The sequence below is a fragment of the Mobula birostris genome, chromosome 14, assembly GCF_030028105.1.
Source record: "Mobula birostris isolate sMobBir1 chromosome 14, sMobBir1.hap1, whole genome shotgun sequence".
Classification (NCBI taxonomy): Eukaryota; Metazoa; Chordata; class Chondrichthyes; order Myliobatiformes; family Myliobatidae; genus Mobula; species Mobula birostris.
Genome location: NC_092383.1, coordinates 7515546 through 7532410, shown reverse-complemented (window position 1 = coordinate 7532410; position 16865 = coordinate 7515546). Strand labels below are relative to the sequence as shown.

Below are 16865 nucleotides of genomic sequence, written 5' to 3'. Positions count from 1 at the left end.
AGACCTATTTCCCTGGTTCCCATGTAAACCATCTCCCTTTCAAGTTACTACTGAATACTTTTCTCACGACCTTTTTAGCAGCTTAAATTTGTTTCACTAAGTTATTAACATCACTTCTGAGTTCATCAAGTCTTGGGAAATGGTTGAATCTCCCCTTAATGTCTATACTTTATGGAGCAATTGTAGCTTTTACAGAAATTCATGCAAAAATCTTTTTATTCCTCATGCCATTCTAATGGAGAAAGCTTGACTGTATTTGGTTGTGCTACAGTTCATCAGAGAGAGGAAGTGAAGCATTCCCCATACAACCATTCCATCACTATTTATGACAAGTATGACATTTATTTCTTGAACATCGGGTTAATCTGCTACTGTGTCCTGGCAGTGGGGTGAGTGAATGGTTGCGGATGGGTTGTCTGTGAAGGGGACGGCTATTTCCTGTAAGTTGTCAGTCTTATTGAAGCTGCACCATTCAAACAAGTGAAGAGCATTCCATCACACACCTGACTTGAGCCTTGTAGACTACGGGCAGGCCTTAGGGAGATAGCAGGTGAGTTACTTATTTGTAGTCACATTGTAGGTATGGTTACTCCAGTTTAGTTTCTGGTCTATGGTAACCCCCAGGATACTGATTCAGTAATGGAAATGCCACTGAACATCAGGGGTTGATAGCCAGATTTTCTGTGACATCAGTGGCAAGGCAATTAATTTTTAAAAAAATCCTATGGGATAGGATTAACATACAACTGAAAAGGTAGGAGCTGATCCATTAGTAAGGACCTCCAGCACCCAGGACATGCCCTTTTCTCACTGTTACCATCAGGTAGGAGGTATAGAAGCCTGAAGCGATTCACTCAGCGATTCAGGAACAGCTTCTTTCCCTGTGCCATCTGATTCCTAAATGGACATTGAACCCTTGAACACTACCTCACTTTTTAAATATATATTATTTCTGGTTTTTTTGCACAATTTTTAATCTATTCAATACAGGTGTCCCCCGCTTTTCGAAGGTTCGCTTTACGAAACCTCACTGTTACGAAAGACCTACATTAGTACCCTGTTTTCGCTTTCAGAAGGTGTTTTCACTGTTACGAAAAAAAAGCAGCGCGCACCCCAAGCAGCCGCTCTCCCCTGGATTCGGAACGGCATTCTCGCTGGCATTGCTTAAACACGTGCCTGTGAGCAGCCGTTTGCAAGATGAGTTTTATGGTATTGGAAAAGCCTGAAAGAGCTTGTAAGGGTGTTACACTTAGCGTAAAACTAGACATAATTAAGCGTTTTGATTGTGGTGAACGAAGTAAGAACAAAGTGAGTTTGGCTTGTGGAAGCTGACGAACATGATGTTGAAGAGGTTTTGGCAACCCATGACCAAGATCTGATAGATGAAGAGCTGATGCAATTGGAAGAAAAAAGGATAACAATTGAAACCGAATGCAGTAGTGAACTGAACGTGAAGCAACTGCGTGAGATTTTCGCTGCAATGATAAAGTATGACTTTAATTTTGAAAGGGTACGTAGATTTAGGGGCTGCTTGCAAGATGGTTTGTGTCCTTACAAAGAACTGTGTGATAGAAAAATGCACGAGGTTCAGCAGTCAAGCAAGCCTTCCATGTCAGCCACAGCAGACGACGAACTTCGATCTTCGACATCGAGGCAGGCAGTCATAGGAGAAGATGAGCTGCCTGCTCTAATGGAAACAGACGACAAGATGACACCCCAGTGTCCCACCACCTCAACCCCCAGGCCACGGACAGATACCGATTCGTGGAGAATACAGCAGTAGCTGGGACGCACCCAGCACATCTTTAAGAAAAAAGCCGAAATAAACATGCTAATTAATTAGGTGCCGCCCAACACGTAAATGTCGGCCCAGATCAGAGGCGATGCAATCGGCAATCGGCACTGATCTGGGCCAACAATTACGTGCCGGGCAGCACCTAATTAATTAGCATTGTTTGTTTCAACTTTTTTCTGAAAGATATGCTGTGTGCCTTCTGGCTACCGCTGGACCCCTGCATGCTTCGCAGATCGGTATCGGTCAGCGGCCTGGAGGGTGGGGGCCACTGCACCACCCCAACCTGCGACGACTCAGTCTAACATACCATCATCAGTGTACTCGGCGCTGTCCCGATTCCGGTAAGTAATACTACACTGTACATACATTATTTCTACTTTATATTGGCTGTGTATTTTTACGTGTTATTTGGTATGATTTGGCAGCTTCATAGCTTAAAGGTTACTGGAGAGAGTGGTTTTGCCAACAGCGGTTGCGTGAGATTTTCGCTACGGAGAACAGTGCAGTAATGATTGTGGAAAAGTATTTCTGCTTTATATAGGCTGTGTATTTATCATATCATTCCTGCTCTTACTATATGTTACTGTTATTTTAGGTTTTATGTGTTATGTGGCATGATTTGGTAGGTTACTTTTGGGTCTGCGAACACTCACAAAATTTTCCCATATAAATAAATGGTAATTGCTTCTTCGCTTTACGACATTTCGGCTTACGAACTGTTTCATAGGAACGCTCTACCTTCGGATGGCGGGGGAAACCTGTATACGTATACTGTAATTTATTTATTTATTTATTTATTATTACCATTGCTTTCTTCTGTATTATGTATTGCATTGAACTGCTGCTAAGTTAACAAATTTCCTGACATATGCTGCTGCTGATAAATCTAATTCTGATTCTGATCAGGAATAATTAACATGGCACGTTAGGGTGTTTTTGAGGTTAGCACATATCGCAAATAACTTCAGCAACCAACTTCAGCCACCAATCTTCAAATCTGAATATAGACTGTAGATTAAATTTAAACTGCAGCTCTGAACAATGTGAATCACAGTTAATGGGAAGACTAGACAATACAGATTAAAATGCAGCTAGGTATCAGTGGTGTGGGTGCGAAGTTTGTGTGTAGTTCAAAGGAAGCATTGTAGATGCATTGTAAATATGGAAGTTTTTTTGATCTTTATCATATAAAATGTCATGTAACGTTGGGTCAAGCAGGACTCTTCCTCCAAAAGGGGTCTCAATATGATACCCGCTGTGTCTCATTTTGTCGAATAAAGTGACTTCTTCAAATGTACCAGTACTTCACTCCAGTGGCTTTGTTTACGCAATGACACGTAGTGCAAGGAGAACCTGCTGCACTAATTTGATATTTTCCTGTAGGCAGGTCATCAGAATTGCATACATTACTCTAAATTCAGCCTCACTGACATCTTGTACAACTATTTGATAGAGTTCTCTGAATGAGGGAGAAAGAGGGACAATGAAGGAAATATGATTGATGTATTATCGATGGTCTTTGAAAAGGCATTGGGTAAGTTGCCACATTGTAGAAAGAGTGAAGACAACAGAAGACAAGAGACTGGAACAATATATATACACTGTACGTAGAAACTTGAGTAAGTAACAGGAAACATTGCAGTGAATAGACTTGGGAGATCGTACTGTGGTACTAGGACCACTGCTTTTTGTAATATGTATTAATGCGTGGGACTTGAGTGCACAGGGACCAATTCTCAAATCTTACACAAAACTTCCAGTGAACTGTGGGGAGGATTCAGATCAAATTCAGATTTACTTACATATGTATATTGAAATATACAGTGAAATGCGCCACTTGCGTTAACAACCAAAATTCCCACAGATGTGCTAGGAGCCACACATTCAGATGCCATAAATAGCATGCCCGCCATTTTCAACACAACGCAGAACACCATGAGGAGCAGAAGCAGCAACAACAACAACAACAACAACAGTATAAGACAACAGCAGAAAAACAAGCCCCCTTTCCAGCCTCCTACAGCCTCACACACACAAACCTCTAACCCTGCGACAGGCTGCCTGTACTCAATGGTGGGGAAGGCTTTACCCAGGATGGACAGGGCCAAATCCATTATTTTTTTGTGGGATTTTCCATTCAAGGGCACTGGTGTTTCCATACCGGGCTGTGATGCAACTAGTCAATATATTCTCCACTACACATCTATAGAAGTTTGTCAAAGTTTTCGATGTCATGCCAAATCTTCGCAAACTTCTAAGTAGAGGCGCTGCCGTACTTTCTTCAGAATTGCAGACATGTGCTGGGTCCAGGACAGGTCTTCTGAAATAATAACACCATGGGATTTAAAGTTGTTGACCCTCTCCACCTCTGATCCCCCAATGAGGACTGGCTCATGTATCTCTGATTTCCTTCTCCTGAAGTCAAAAATTAGCTCCTTGGTCTTGCTGACATTAAGTGAGAGGTTGCTGTTGTGGTATCACCCAGCCAAATTTTCAATCTCCCTCCTATATGCTGATTTGTCAGCCAACAACAGTGGTGTGGTCAGCAAACTTAATGCCATGATGGAATGGCGAAGCAGACTCGACGGGCCGAATGGTAAAATTCTGCTCCTATGTCCTATGGTCTAAACAGTCGACATTTGTCCTGATGGAGGGTCTCGGATCACAACATCAACTACTTATTCCACTCCAAAGATGCTGTCTGACCTGCTGAGTTCCTCAAGATTTCCAGTATCTGCAGAATCTCTTGCATTCATGACCAACATGAGGAAAATCTTTTTAACGCAGAGTGGTTAGGGTTTGGGATGTACTATCAGGAATACTAACTAGAGTGTTCAAAAGGGAGCTGGATAAACAGGTGAAAGGGAAGAATTTAAGGACATGGGGAGATGTTGGGGGGTATGTGACTAACTGAATAGCTCTTGCAGAAGCTTGATGACTTTATGATGTGCTCTAACCACTTTGTGGTTGTGTGCCTGCAGCCCAAGGAGCAGACTAAACATGAATCTCCCAAAATTCACCTGCAAACAATAATCACTTCAGCTACAAAGCATAGGTGTAAGACACACTACAGCATCCTAACATAAACTGCTTCAGGAGGGTTGGAACAGTTTTGGAAAAGGAGGGAAGGTTGAGAAAAAATGAAAGGTTGAGAAAGGGAAAAGTCAAACAGGTTACGGGTGCTGATGACTGATGAAAATTGGATGAGGGTGAGATAGCTTCACCAAATGCATCTAATTCATACTAATCCTTTTGCCCATATGATTGAAATATCTTGGATTATCCATTGTGTAAATTAAATATGCTAGTACTCAGGAAACATATTTAAAATTATTAAAGAGCATGCTATATTTTCAGACTATTTATTTAGGATAAATTAATTAATATTTTAATAGTAAACAAACCTCCAGCTGTGGTTTCTTGCATTTACATACAGATAGACTGGTACATGTTTTTAATATGACTGCAGTGAGTATTCTGTTACAGCACAACTGTAACCCAACAGAATAGGAATAGGAATTGAATCAGCGTAAGATAATCAAATGTCTCTGATAAAGTATTAGTTGGCACATTGATCCAAACAGAAGATGCAGGCTTTCTTTGTGACCTAATTCTTTTCTGTGCACTGATTCATTAAATGGCAGCCAGTTTCTGAGAGCTTTTAGGAAATACAATACAGACACCTCAGACCATCTGATGCAGAGTGTCCAGATGAATATTTATGTGCAAGGCACAATGTACACCATAGTTTAGCTGAAGACCACCTGTGACAATGTAGAATTCCATTCTGAATGTCACAAATGGTGATGGTACCAATGGAAAGATGGTGCTAATGGATACTGAATAGCCAAAGGAACATCTTAGAGAGATGTAATTAGGAGAAGAATGAAATATGAAATTACTGAAGAGCAATGAAAAAATAACAAAATACTGGGAATACAGGATAAAAGACTGGAATACTGTAACTGATTATCTGATAGTAAATGGAACACTACAGCACAGTACAGGCCCTTCAGCTTAGTGTTGTGCCAACTTGTAACCTACTCTAAGGTCAACCGAATCTTCCCCTCCTACACAGCCCTCCAATTTTCGATCATCCATGAGCTTAAGAATTTTTTTACTTTCCTCTAATATTCTTCCTATACTTTCCACCAATCATCTTAAAATTGTACCCTCTCATATTAGCCATTTCCATTCTGAGAAAAAGACCAGGCTGTACACTCAATCTATGCCTTTTATCAGCTTGTACACTTCTATCAAGTCACCTCTCATCCTCCTTCACTCCAAAGAGGAAAGTCTTAGCTCGCTAACTTATCCTCAGAAGTCATACTCACGAATCCAGGCAGCATCCTGGTAAAACATTCTTTCTTATAATAAGGTGAACAGAAATGAACACAATATTCCAAGTTTGGTCTAACCAGGGCTTCATGAGCTGCAACATTACCTTGCAGTTTGTTGAATTCAAGTTTCTATGCTGAGTCCAGAAAGCAACAAAATGCTTAGGTAGAAGATGTTTCTTCAGGCTTAATTTCAGCTTTGTTGGAGTAGTATTAGAGACTAATGGAGAACTATATGGGAAGGTAGGGTGAGAATGATTTTGGAGTAGGTTAAAAGGTCAGCACATGATAGTAAGGTCGCAGTGACAGTGCAAAGGTTAATCAAAATAGCATGCTCTGTTCTTCCTTGTGAACTCCTCAATGTTCTGATAAATGTGCGTAAAAATCTGCATTTGATAGTCGGGGTCACATTGTGAGCCGTGAATGCAGTATGATGAATTGGAAGTACTACAAGTTAATCACAAATACAAGAGATGCTGCAGATTCTGGAAAGCTTGAGGAACAACATATACAAAGTACTGGAGGAACACAGCAGGTCAGGCAACATCTATGGAGGGAGCCGATGTTTCGGGCCAAGATCCTTAACCAGGACTGGAAAGGAAGGATGCAAAAACTAGAATAAGGAAGTGGGGGCAGGAGAAGGAGCACAAGCTGGCAGGTGATAGGTAAGAGCAAATTAATCTTTGCTTCATCTGGCTGTGTCTGGGTCTCTGGATGGCCAGATGGGAGGAAGTAAAAGGGCAGGTGTTTCTTCTCCTGAATTTACCAGCATTCCTGGAACTGCTTTTTAACATGACTAGTAAAAACATGGGGCAATGTGGGAGATCTTAATTTTTGTTGAAGTGCTGCTCATAAAAGCCTCCTTCTTTAATTGTAATTATGCAGAAAATGTGAAATCCATTTCCACAATTTGGATGGAATCCCACCTCAATGGAAAGCTAATGCTTTTCCATTCATTTCAGAGGGAAGTGATTTACTGTTCAACATCACCCAGTGGTAAATATCAAGTTATATTATTTGATTTTCTGCTGCATGTGTGAGAAACACAGCAATAATTAAAAGGAAGCAAAATTAACAGCAGAACTTTAAAGGTACCATCACCAGACTGTGGAAGCCATATTTCCATGAAGTGAAAATTATTAAATAAAAATATTTACACACCTTAAAAAATCTTATCTCCTAGGATTTCCTAAGAACCCCCTAAGAAAGATTTCTTCAACTTCTTCACCCTTTATCTTTTCTACCTATCATCTCCCAACCTCTCACTTCATCCTCCCACCAACCTTTCCCCTCACCTGGTCTCACCTGTCACGTACCAGCTTATACTCCTTCCACTCCCCAAACTTCTTATTCTGGCTTTTGCCCCCTTCCTTTCCAAACCTGATGCAGGGTCTTGGACCAAAATGTTGACACTATTCCTTTCCATAGATGCTGCCTGACCTGCTGAGTTCCTCCAGCATTTTGTGTGTCCCCTAAGAATGCTAACTTTAGCTAAATCATAGATAATTGGGCACAAGCAGTCCTTTACTGAGTGGCCAAGTAACAAGTATGAGATGGATATTTAATTACAAAAAGCATCAAATGTTGAAATGCACGCAGGGGCATTAACCAGCAGTGATGACTAGACTACAATCAGGAGTAAGAATTCTTTTCACTACCCCGACATGTTGAAAGGGACAGAGGCCAGACCTAGTACTTACTCTTTCAGCCAGCCAAGCTGACAGCAGGGCAATTCAAAGCAAGCCATTTAAAACCTTCTGGTCTGTTTGGGTCAGTGAACTTATTACTGAACCATTGGGAGAGGTGTTTTGCATTGTTTCTAACCCACATCCTCATTCAGCCCTATACGAAGAGTGACAAATTTCAATGGTTAATCACATAATCTTAAAAGCAACTCCTCTAGTTACCGTTCTTCCTTGTCTTTAATATCTTTCCAACAAAGCTGAAATTAAATTTGAAGAAACATCTTCTGTCTAAGCATTTTGTTGCTTTCTGGACTCAGTATAGAAATATGAATTCAACATTAGATAATCAGCTATTCCAGCCCATGTATCCTATGTTTCCAGATGATATATTGAAACATTCTAGAGAATAGTCATGGCATAAGCTCAATGAACAAGAAAGTTAGCTACTCCTTCATTGGGAATTCTGAACTGAATTCAATAAATTTATTGACATAAGATGACTAAAGATGCTGGAATCTGGAGAAACAAACAATCAGCTAGAGGAACTCAATGGGATGAGCAGCCTCTGTGGGGGGGGGGGGGGTGAAGAAATTGTTGACATTTCAAGTTGAGATCCTGCATCTGGGCTGATTCTGATGTAACAGGACACAGGTCCTGATACAAAATCTTGGCCTGAAATGTCAAAAATTTTTGTTAGTGTGTGGGCAGACAACTAATGAAAATTATCTAACAGCCTCAAATCCAAACTGGTTCGCGGGTACCTTTGAAAGAGAACCCACAGCCTTAGTTGTGGGTGGCACTGTAGCATAGTGGTTAGCATAATGCTATTATAATGCTAGTGAATAGTGACTAGGGTTCAATTCGCTATCTGTAAGGAGTTTGTATGTTCTCCCTGTAACTGCATAGGTTTCCTCTGGGTACTTTGGTTTCCTCCCACATTCCAAAGACGTACAATACAGGTTATGGTTAGTGAGTTGTGGGCTCTTAAACTCAATCCCATGGTTGATGACGGCCAATGCATCGTATGCTTTCTTAACCACAGAGTCATCCTGCGCAGCAGCTTTGAACATCCTACAGACTCGGCCACCAAGATCCCTCTGATCCTCCACACTGCCAAGAGTCTTACCATTAATGCTATATTCTGCCATCATATTTGACCTACCAAAATGAACCACCTCACACTTATCTGAGTTGAACTGCATTTGCCACTGCTCAGCCCAGTTTTGCATCCTATCAATGTCCCGCTGTAACCTCTGACAACCCTCCACACTATTCACAACACCGCCAACCTTTGTGTCATCAGCAAATTTACTAACCCATCCCTCCACTTCCTCATCCAGGCCATTTATAAAAATCATGAAGAGTAGGGGTCCCAGAACAGATCCCTGAGGCACCGACCTCCATGCAGAATATGACCTGTCTACAACCATTCTTTGCCTTCTGTGGGCAAGCCAATTCTGGATCCACAAAGTAAGGTCCCCTTGCCTCTTACTTTCTCAATAAGCCTTGCATGGGGTACCTTATCAAATGCCTTGCTGAAATCCATATACACTACATCTACAGCTCTCCCTTCATCAATGTGTTTAGTCACATCCTCAAAATATTCAATCAGGCTCGTAAGGCATGACCTGCCTTTGACAAAGCCATGCTGACTAATCTTAATCATATTATGCCTCTCCAAATGTTTATAATTCCTGCCTCTCAGGATCTTCTCCATCAACTTACCAACTACTGAAGTAAGACTCACTGGTCTATAATTTCCTGGGCTATCTCTATTCCCTTTCTTGAATAAGGGAACAATATCCTTTCCCTGTCTCATTGGAACATACCTAAGCAGAACCCCACTCAAATATCCCCTGAACATTTGCCACATTTGGAACATACAAAGAATTGCAGTGTGAGATAGAAACCCACCACTTTCTTGGAACAATGAGGCAAAATTTATCCAGACCCTCAGAACTAAATAAAAGTAAGCTTATTAGATGAAGATCTTGGCTGAGATCAGACCCCAACAATCTTTAGAAATACCTGCACTAACCCCTGATTTAATCCTAGCCTAGTTATGGGACAATTTATAATGACCAATTAACTAACTGGTACATTTTTGGACTGTGGAAGGAAACCGGAGCACCTGGAGAAAGTCCATGCATTCCATGGGGAGGACGTACAGACTCTTTCCAGATGACTTTGGAATTGAACTCTGAACTCCGATGCTCTGAGCTGTAATAACATTGTGCTAACCACTACGCTACCGTAGCTTTTTCACCACAGTGCATCTTGCATAAAACGTCCTTCATTCCACAATATGCTTGGTGCCTTAAAAATAGCTCATTTAAACCCGTGCAACTTCCAATTTCAAACTTACAAGGTATCTATAAGAATCAAAGTTCAATACAGTGGCTTAATCCACAAATCTCACTGCAGAACTTGAATTGTATGACAATAAAGGCTTTACCTTGGATTGATTTAATCTACTTTAGGAGATATAAAAATGCTTCCAATTTTCATCAGCCTCCCAAGTGAATGAAAATTGTATTGCACTTACAAGCTCTGATTTATATTTATGTTCTATCTCCTGTTTTAAAGACGGCATCTCTGCTGAAAAGGGGGCTTTACAGCAGAAATGTAATTAACAAACTCACAGAATGTTGCCACTTAAGATGGTCAGAACTAGTTGTATTTGAATTATAATGGCTGCCTGCCGCTTGATTACAAAGAATGACTTTGAAACAAAAGTGCTTAATACAACAGCAGCTTCAGCTGCCCCAGTGAAGAAACAGTATAAATGAGTATAACAAAATAACAACAGGAGATAAAGTGAGGAGAGGCACAGTATAATTATTATTTACTAGTTCTGTTGGATGCCACAGATATTCTCAACAGCTTGTTCATTGTCAAATCAACAAACAGCAGTGAATAAATGACCTATTGGGAATTATTCTCTGGCTGCATTCCTCCCCCTTGCTAGATGTCATTTAAAATCAGAGAACGCTGCTTCGAAGCTGACAGCAGCTCCCTGAAAGCCCTCCAGATCCCAATTCTTCATCAGCTACTCCTGGATCTATCTTCAAAATGAACAGCTTAAAATTAGTGTGGGGTTTCTTGCTTTGCAAGGTTTACTTATAGATAGCAGAAACCTCATGGGATTCTGAAGAAAAAACAGTGCGTTTTATTACATCTTCTGTATGATTTAGATTTTACATGTTTAGAATATGGCACAACGGCATATCTAGTAGAGCTGTTGCTTCACTGTGTCAGAGACCTGACGTCAAGTATTGTCCGGTTTCACCTATCACCTTGTACCTCTTCCTCCCTTCCCCCCACCTTTTCACTCTGAATTCTCATATTTTTTCAGTCCTGATGAAGGGCCTTGGCCCAAAATGTTGGTTTTTTACTCATTTCCATAGATGTTGCCTGACCAGCATTTTGTGTCTGTTGCTTGGATTTCCATCATCCACAAGTTTTCTTGTGTTTGAGATTGTCTGTGTGGAATTTGCTTTGTGAGTGTGTGGGGTTGCCTGCACATCCCAGAAATGCGTAAGTTAAGTGAAATTGGATACCGAAAATTGCCCTTGGTGTAGGTAAATGGTAGAACCTGGGGAAGTTGACGGGAATGTGGGGAAAATTGGAGACCCAGGTACAATCCTGACCTCAGGTGCTGTCTGTGTGGAGTTTGCATGTTCTTACTGTGACCCCTGGGTGTTTTGGTTTCCTCCCATGTCCCAGAAACACATGTGCGTTTAGTTAAATGGGTGACTGATAGTTTCTGTCATATGGGGGAGCACAGTAGCACAGCAGTTAATGTAACACTATTACACCAGCATCTGTATTCAATTCCCGCCATTGTCTGTTCTACCCATGAGCACATGGATTTCTCCCCGGTGCTCCAGTTTCCTCCCACATTCCAAAGGTGTACAGGTTAGTAGGTTAATTGGTCATACGGGTATAATCAGGTGGAAACAGACTTATTGTGCTTGAATGTCTTATTATCGTGCTGTATCTCTAAATCAATAAAAATACTCAATGGGGAGAAAAAGTGGTATGAATGTAGGATTAGGGTAAACAGGTGGTTGATGTTAGTGTGGACTCCAGGGGCTGTTGCTATAAAAAGGTTAGAGTTTGCATTGATTTCACAGGTAGATGACTTTAAATACCTCAAATGGCTTTTAAAAAATGTACTGTATTAATTCAAACATATTAGGTTTTTAAGTTCAGGCCTCTAAGAGGTTGGTGGATATTATTGTGGTTATTCTTGTATTCAAATGTCTAACCATTCTATTGTACTTGCTAATGCATACAAAACTGAGACCCCATATTTTAGTTAAAAATCATTACCTAACAAAGGGTAAATAGTAAAACTGTAGTGAAGCATACAAATTCCTGAGGAAATGTGAGTTTTGGCATCTTTCTACTTCTAGTGTGATGCAGAATCAGGTTTAACATCACCATCATATGTCATGAAACTTGCTTTGTGGCAGCAGTACAGTCATAAAAAAAACTATAAACTACAATAAGAAGTATATATAAAAAAAAATAAGTAGTGCAAAAAGAGAAGAAAAAATACTGAGTAAGTGTTCATGGGTTCATTGAACCATTCAGAGATCTGATGGCGGAAGGGAAGAAGCTGTTCCTAAATCATTAAGTGTGTGTCTTCAGGCTCCTATACCTCCACCTTGCTGTAAAATGATCTAATACAAACTATGGATAGTAAATATAAACACAAGAGAATCTGCAGATGCTGGAAATCCAGAGGAACATACTCAAAATGCTGGAGAAACTTAGCAGGTAAGGCAGCATGGAGGGAATTAAACAGTTGACATTTTGGGTCTAAAACCTTCATCAGGACTGGAAAGGAAGGGGAAGGAAGTCAGAAACTCTAACTTCTATATTCTGGCTTCTTTCTTCCTTTCCTTCCAGTCCTGATGAAGGGTGTCAGCCCGAAACTTCGACTGTTTATTTCTCTCCATAGATGCTGCCTGACCTGCTGAGTTCCTCCAGCACTTTGAACAGCAAATATTTACTCAGAACTTACTGCTGCTGAATTTTTGCTATGCTAACCGCTGCAGTTAAAAAACTCCATCCATGCACCCTAGTAGAGAGGTAGAGACAAGGACATGGAGGTGAGGCAAAACACAGGGAAGAGTAATTTGCTGCTCTCTGGTTTATTTGGCATTCCACCTTCTCCCTCCCACCTCCCACCTCCCACCTCCCATTCACCACATGATAACTGGCTCAATCACCTCCTATTCCATGAGAAGCTGCAAGATACTATAAACTATATTTGATCAGGGGATCCATGATCAGTGCATACAGATCACAATTATTAATCAAAAGGCTGTTACCTGCCAAGACAGCAGCTCTGAAGCACCTGTCGGATTGAAACAGGTCCTTGGAGCTGTGAGACAGCAGTGTTAATGGATGCATCACTCTGCCGCTCAGTGTTCTGCTGAAATGCCCAACAATAACAGACCTTTGTAATGCAGTGACTAGATTTGTTGCTCAACATGCTCATCACATGGAAGGTATTTTATGCAGATATAGGACAATATGATCAAAACCACCGAGAAGACAAAGCAAAGAAGTTGTCATAGTATGACACTCTTAAAGTAAATGGGTTACTTCAAATAGTAACAAATCCACAAAGGTGAATGTGAAGATTTCAATTACAGTGGGATATGGCAAAAATTGTTGGAAACAAGGCAAGCAAGGTGCACTTTTTACCACCTAAAAGCTATCATAGAATCTTATATCCCTCTATACATTCAGTGACCGCTTTACTAGGTACACATGTACACTTGTTTGTTAATGCAGCCAATCATATATCAGCAACTCAATGCATAAAAGTGTACAGACATGATCAAGAAGTTCAGTTATCGTTCAGACCAAATATCAGAACGGGGAAGAAATGTGGTCTAATGATTTTCACCGTGGAATGGTGTCAGATGGGGTGGTTTGAGTATCTCAGAAACCGCTGATCTCCTGGGATTTCATGCTCAACAGTGCCTAGAGCAGAGGTTCCCAACCTTTTTTTATATGCCATGGACTAACACCATTAAGCAAGGCATCTATGGACCCCAAGACCCTCTAGAGATGATAGAGAATGGTTGGAAAAATGAAAAACAGCAGTGAGCAGCAGTTCTGTGGGCAAAAATGTCTTGTTAATGAGAGAGGTCAGAAGAGAATAGTCAGAGTGGTTAACCGACAGAAGGCAACAGTAACTCAAATAACCATGCATTACAACAGTGGCTGCAGAAGAACAGCTCTTAGCACTCAACATGTTGAACCTTGAAATGGATGGGCTACAGCAGTAGAAGACGACAAGTGTCCACTCAGTGGCCACTTTATTAGGTACAGGTGGTTCCTTGATTTTATTCTTTTAAGTCTTTCACCTAATTACAGAACAATCGCTTTGTTCTTTCTTCCACTCAGCAAGCTTTCTCTGTATCTTAAATTCAATAGACTACTACCCTTTGGACATAGAGTGGAAATTGCCTTCCAAAAAATGATAAGCTTACTGGACATAATGATCAGGAACAAGATTTAAAAAAAAATTTTTTTTAAAAAGACTTCTGAATATTTAGTCGTCAGGTATACATATATATGAATTCCTGACTGATTGTGGAAATGGAATTAAGTATTTCAGGCCAAACTGTCAACAGTACAACTGTAAAAAATATTCGTTGCAGCAAGGCAAGTCTGATGTCTGGGTTGATGAGTTCCACGTGAAAAGTTTTAAATGTTTGAATAACCTGAATCTTCCTCCATCAGAACATAGGTGTGCTCAATGGATATTTCTTCCTGAAGAACACGTGACAGCCACTAAAGTTTAAAGCAGTTGGAGGCTTCAAAATTATATCATGGAATTCATGACCTAAGCCAGCACAGATAACTGTATTTTCATTGTTAAGATATTTTAATTGGGCTGGGTGGAGGGAGAAGCCAGTATTCATTTTGAAAAACATGAGTGTAGAGAAATAGTTTATCATGCAAGTTATTAAACAAGGCTTACATCATAATTAGTTTCAATCTGCTATCAAATCTTCTCAGGTTTCACTGAAATATGAAAACGCTATGTATATATCAAATGATTTCAAGTAAGGAACTTACCATGAGCTCTTCAGGTGCAGGCCTTTCAGTTGGTAACTTCCTCATGCTGTGGGTGAACAAACACAGCAATTATTTCACAATCCCTATGACATCTCAAGGACATTCACAATTTTAAGGAAGAATAAAGAATATTTGGGATAAGAACGTAATACTTAGGTATTCTTTCTGGGAACTTGTACCTCATTTCACCTATCTATTACCTCCACCTTAGTTCCCTCTTCCATTCCTTTCTTCTATGGTCCATTCTCCTCTCCTATCAGATTCCTTCCTCCATCCTTTACCTTTCCTACCCATCTGGCTTCACCTTTCACCTTCTAGCTATCCTCCTTCCCCTGCCCCCACCGTTTTATTTTGGCATCTTCTGCCTTCCTTTCCAGTCCTGAAGAAGGACCTCAACCCAAAATGTCAACTGTTTATTTATTCTCATAAATGCTGCCTGACCTGCTGAGTTCCTCCACTGTGTTTCTTCTGAAAATCTCTTGCTGAGGTGCATTTTTCAATTATTTACAAACGAAAGAGATTCTGCAGATTCTGGAAATCCAATGCACAAACTCACAAAAGGCTGGAGGAATTCAGCAGGTAAACCAGCATCTATGGAGAGAGAGCTTTAGAATACTAAATCCTGAAGATGGGTCTCGGTCCAAGAAATCGACTACTTATTCTTTTCCATAGATGCTGCCTGTCCTGCTGAGTTTCTCCAGCATTTTGTGTGTGTTGCTTTCAATTATTTAGTTGTCCAGGGATAGCATTGAGATATCTCAACTCAACACCTAAACTAAAAATGCTCATTCTTTAGAGTCAATGTCACAGTAATTACCAGTGAAGGTTTCACTTGCAAAGCAACTATCATCTAGTCTTTTCTCTTTTTCTTCAAAGCAACCTGGTAATACGTAATAATGTCTACAATGGGAAAGTAGTTCTTTGAATGCATCACTTTCATGAGCAGAGAAGAGACTAAAAATAGACGAAGTTTTAAAATTAAAAACGAAAACAACAGGAATTCTGCAGTTGCTTGAAGTTTTAAAATTGACTTGTTTTACTTTATCATGCAGAGCATAAATACCTGCAGAAACAGAAGTGGAGTTACTACATGTCTAATTGCCAATTAATGTGATTACATGTAATTAATTTTTATTTTTTATTTATTTGCACAATTTGTCTTATGCACATTTGCCAGTCTTTGTTTATGTATAGTTTTTCATAAATTCTATTGTGAATGCCTGCATGAAAATGATCTCAAGGTAGTTATGGTGACATATAGGTACTTAGATAATAAATTTACTTTGACTTTGAAGTTTTATAACTAGCTCTAACAGAGGTTGGCATCTCCCACAACACTTTTACAACCAGCTCCGGCAGATGCACAACAGGGTCAGCATAATTTTAAGACCATTAGACCATAAGATTTCAGAGCAGAATTAGGCCACTTGGCCATTCCATCAAGGCTGATTTATTATCCCTCTCAACCCCATTCTCCTGCCTTCTCCCCATAACCTCTGACACTCTTTCTAATCAAGAACCTATTAATCTCTGCTTTAAATATACCCAATGACTTGGCCTCCACAGCTGTCTACGGCAATGAATTCCACACATTCACCACCCTCTGACTAAAGAAATTCCTCCTCATCTCTGTTCAGAAGGGTTGTCCTGGTATTTTGTCTTTGGTTTTTGTACATTGCCTTGTGATCAATTAGTTACGAAGGGGAACTGAAATGCTGGGCACATTCCTGTGATCTTGAACTTTATTTTTGTTTAATTATTTTCTGGACAAGTAAGGAGAGCATGTGTGGAATCAGTTAACAAAATGTCTTAATGATGGATGGCTTAAAAAAGACCATTTCCAAGTTTTCTTCTACAAAATGAGGTTTTGTTTTAAGGTCTCCCTGAATTATGATAAACATGAGCGTCCTCAATGGCTTGGTTGACTTTATAGATAAACTA

General features: G+C 40.2%; 1 protein-coding gene and 1 long non-coding RNA gene across 5 annotated transcripts in view; one reads left to right on the top strand and one right to left on the bottom strand.

Moving 5' to 3' along the window:
• Positions 1-16865, bottom strand: part of map2k5 (mitogen-activated protein kinase kinase 5) — a 324671-nt gene that overhangs the window by 33972 nt on the left and 273834 nt on the right. For all 4 annotated transcript variants that reach the window (XM_072278042.1, XM_072278043.1, XM_072278044.1 and 1 more), the window contains one exon: positions 14925-14970. In XM_072278042.1, the coding sequence (XP_072134143.1) occupies positions 14925-14970 (46 nt within the window). The remainder of the gene's footprint in view (positions 1-14924; positions 14971-16865) is intronic.
• The window catches only part of LOC140209679 (uncharacterized), a 143260-nt gene that overhangs the window by 98346 nt on the left and 28049 nt on the right, over positions 1-16865 (top strand). The gene's annotated exons all lie outside the window — the stretch shown is intronic.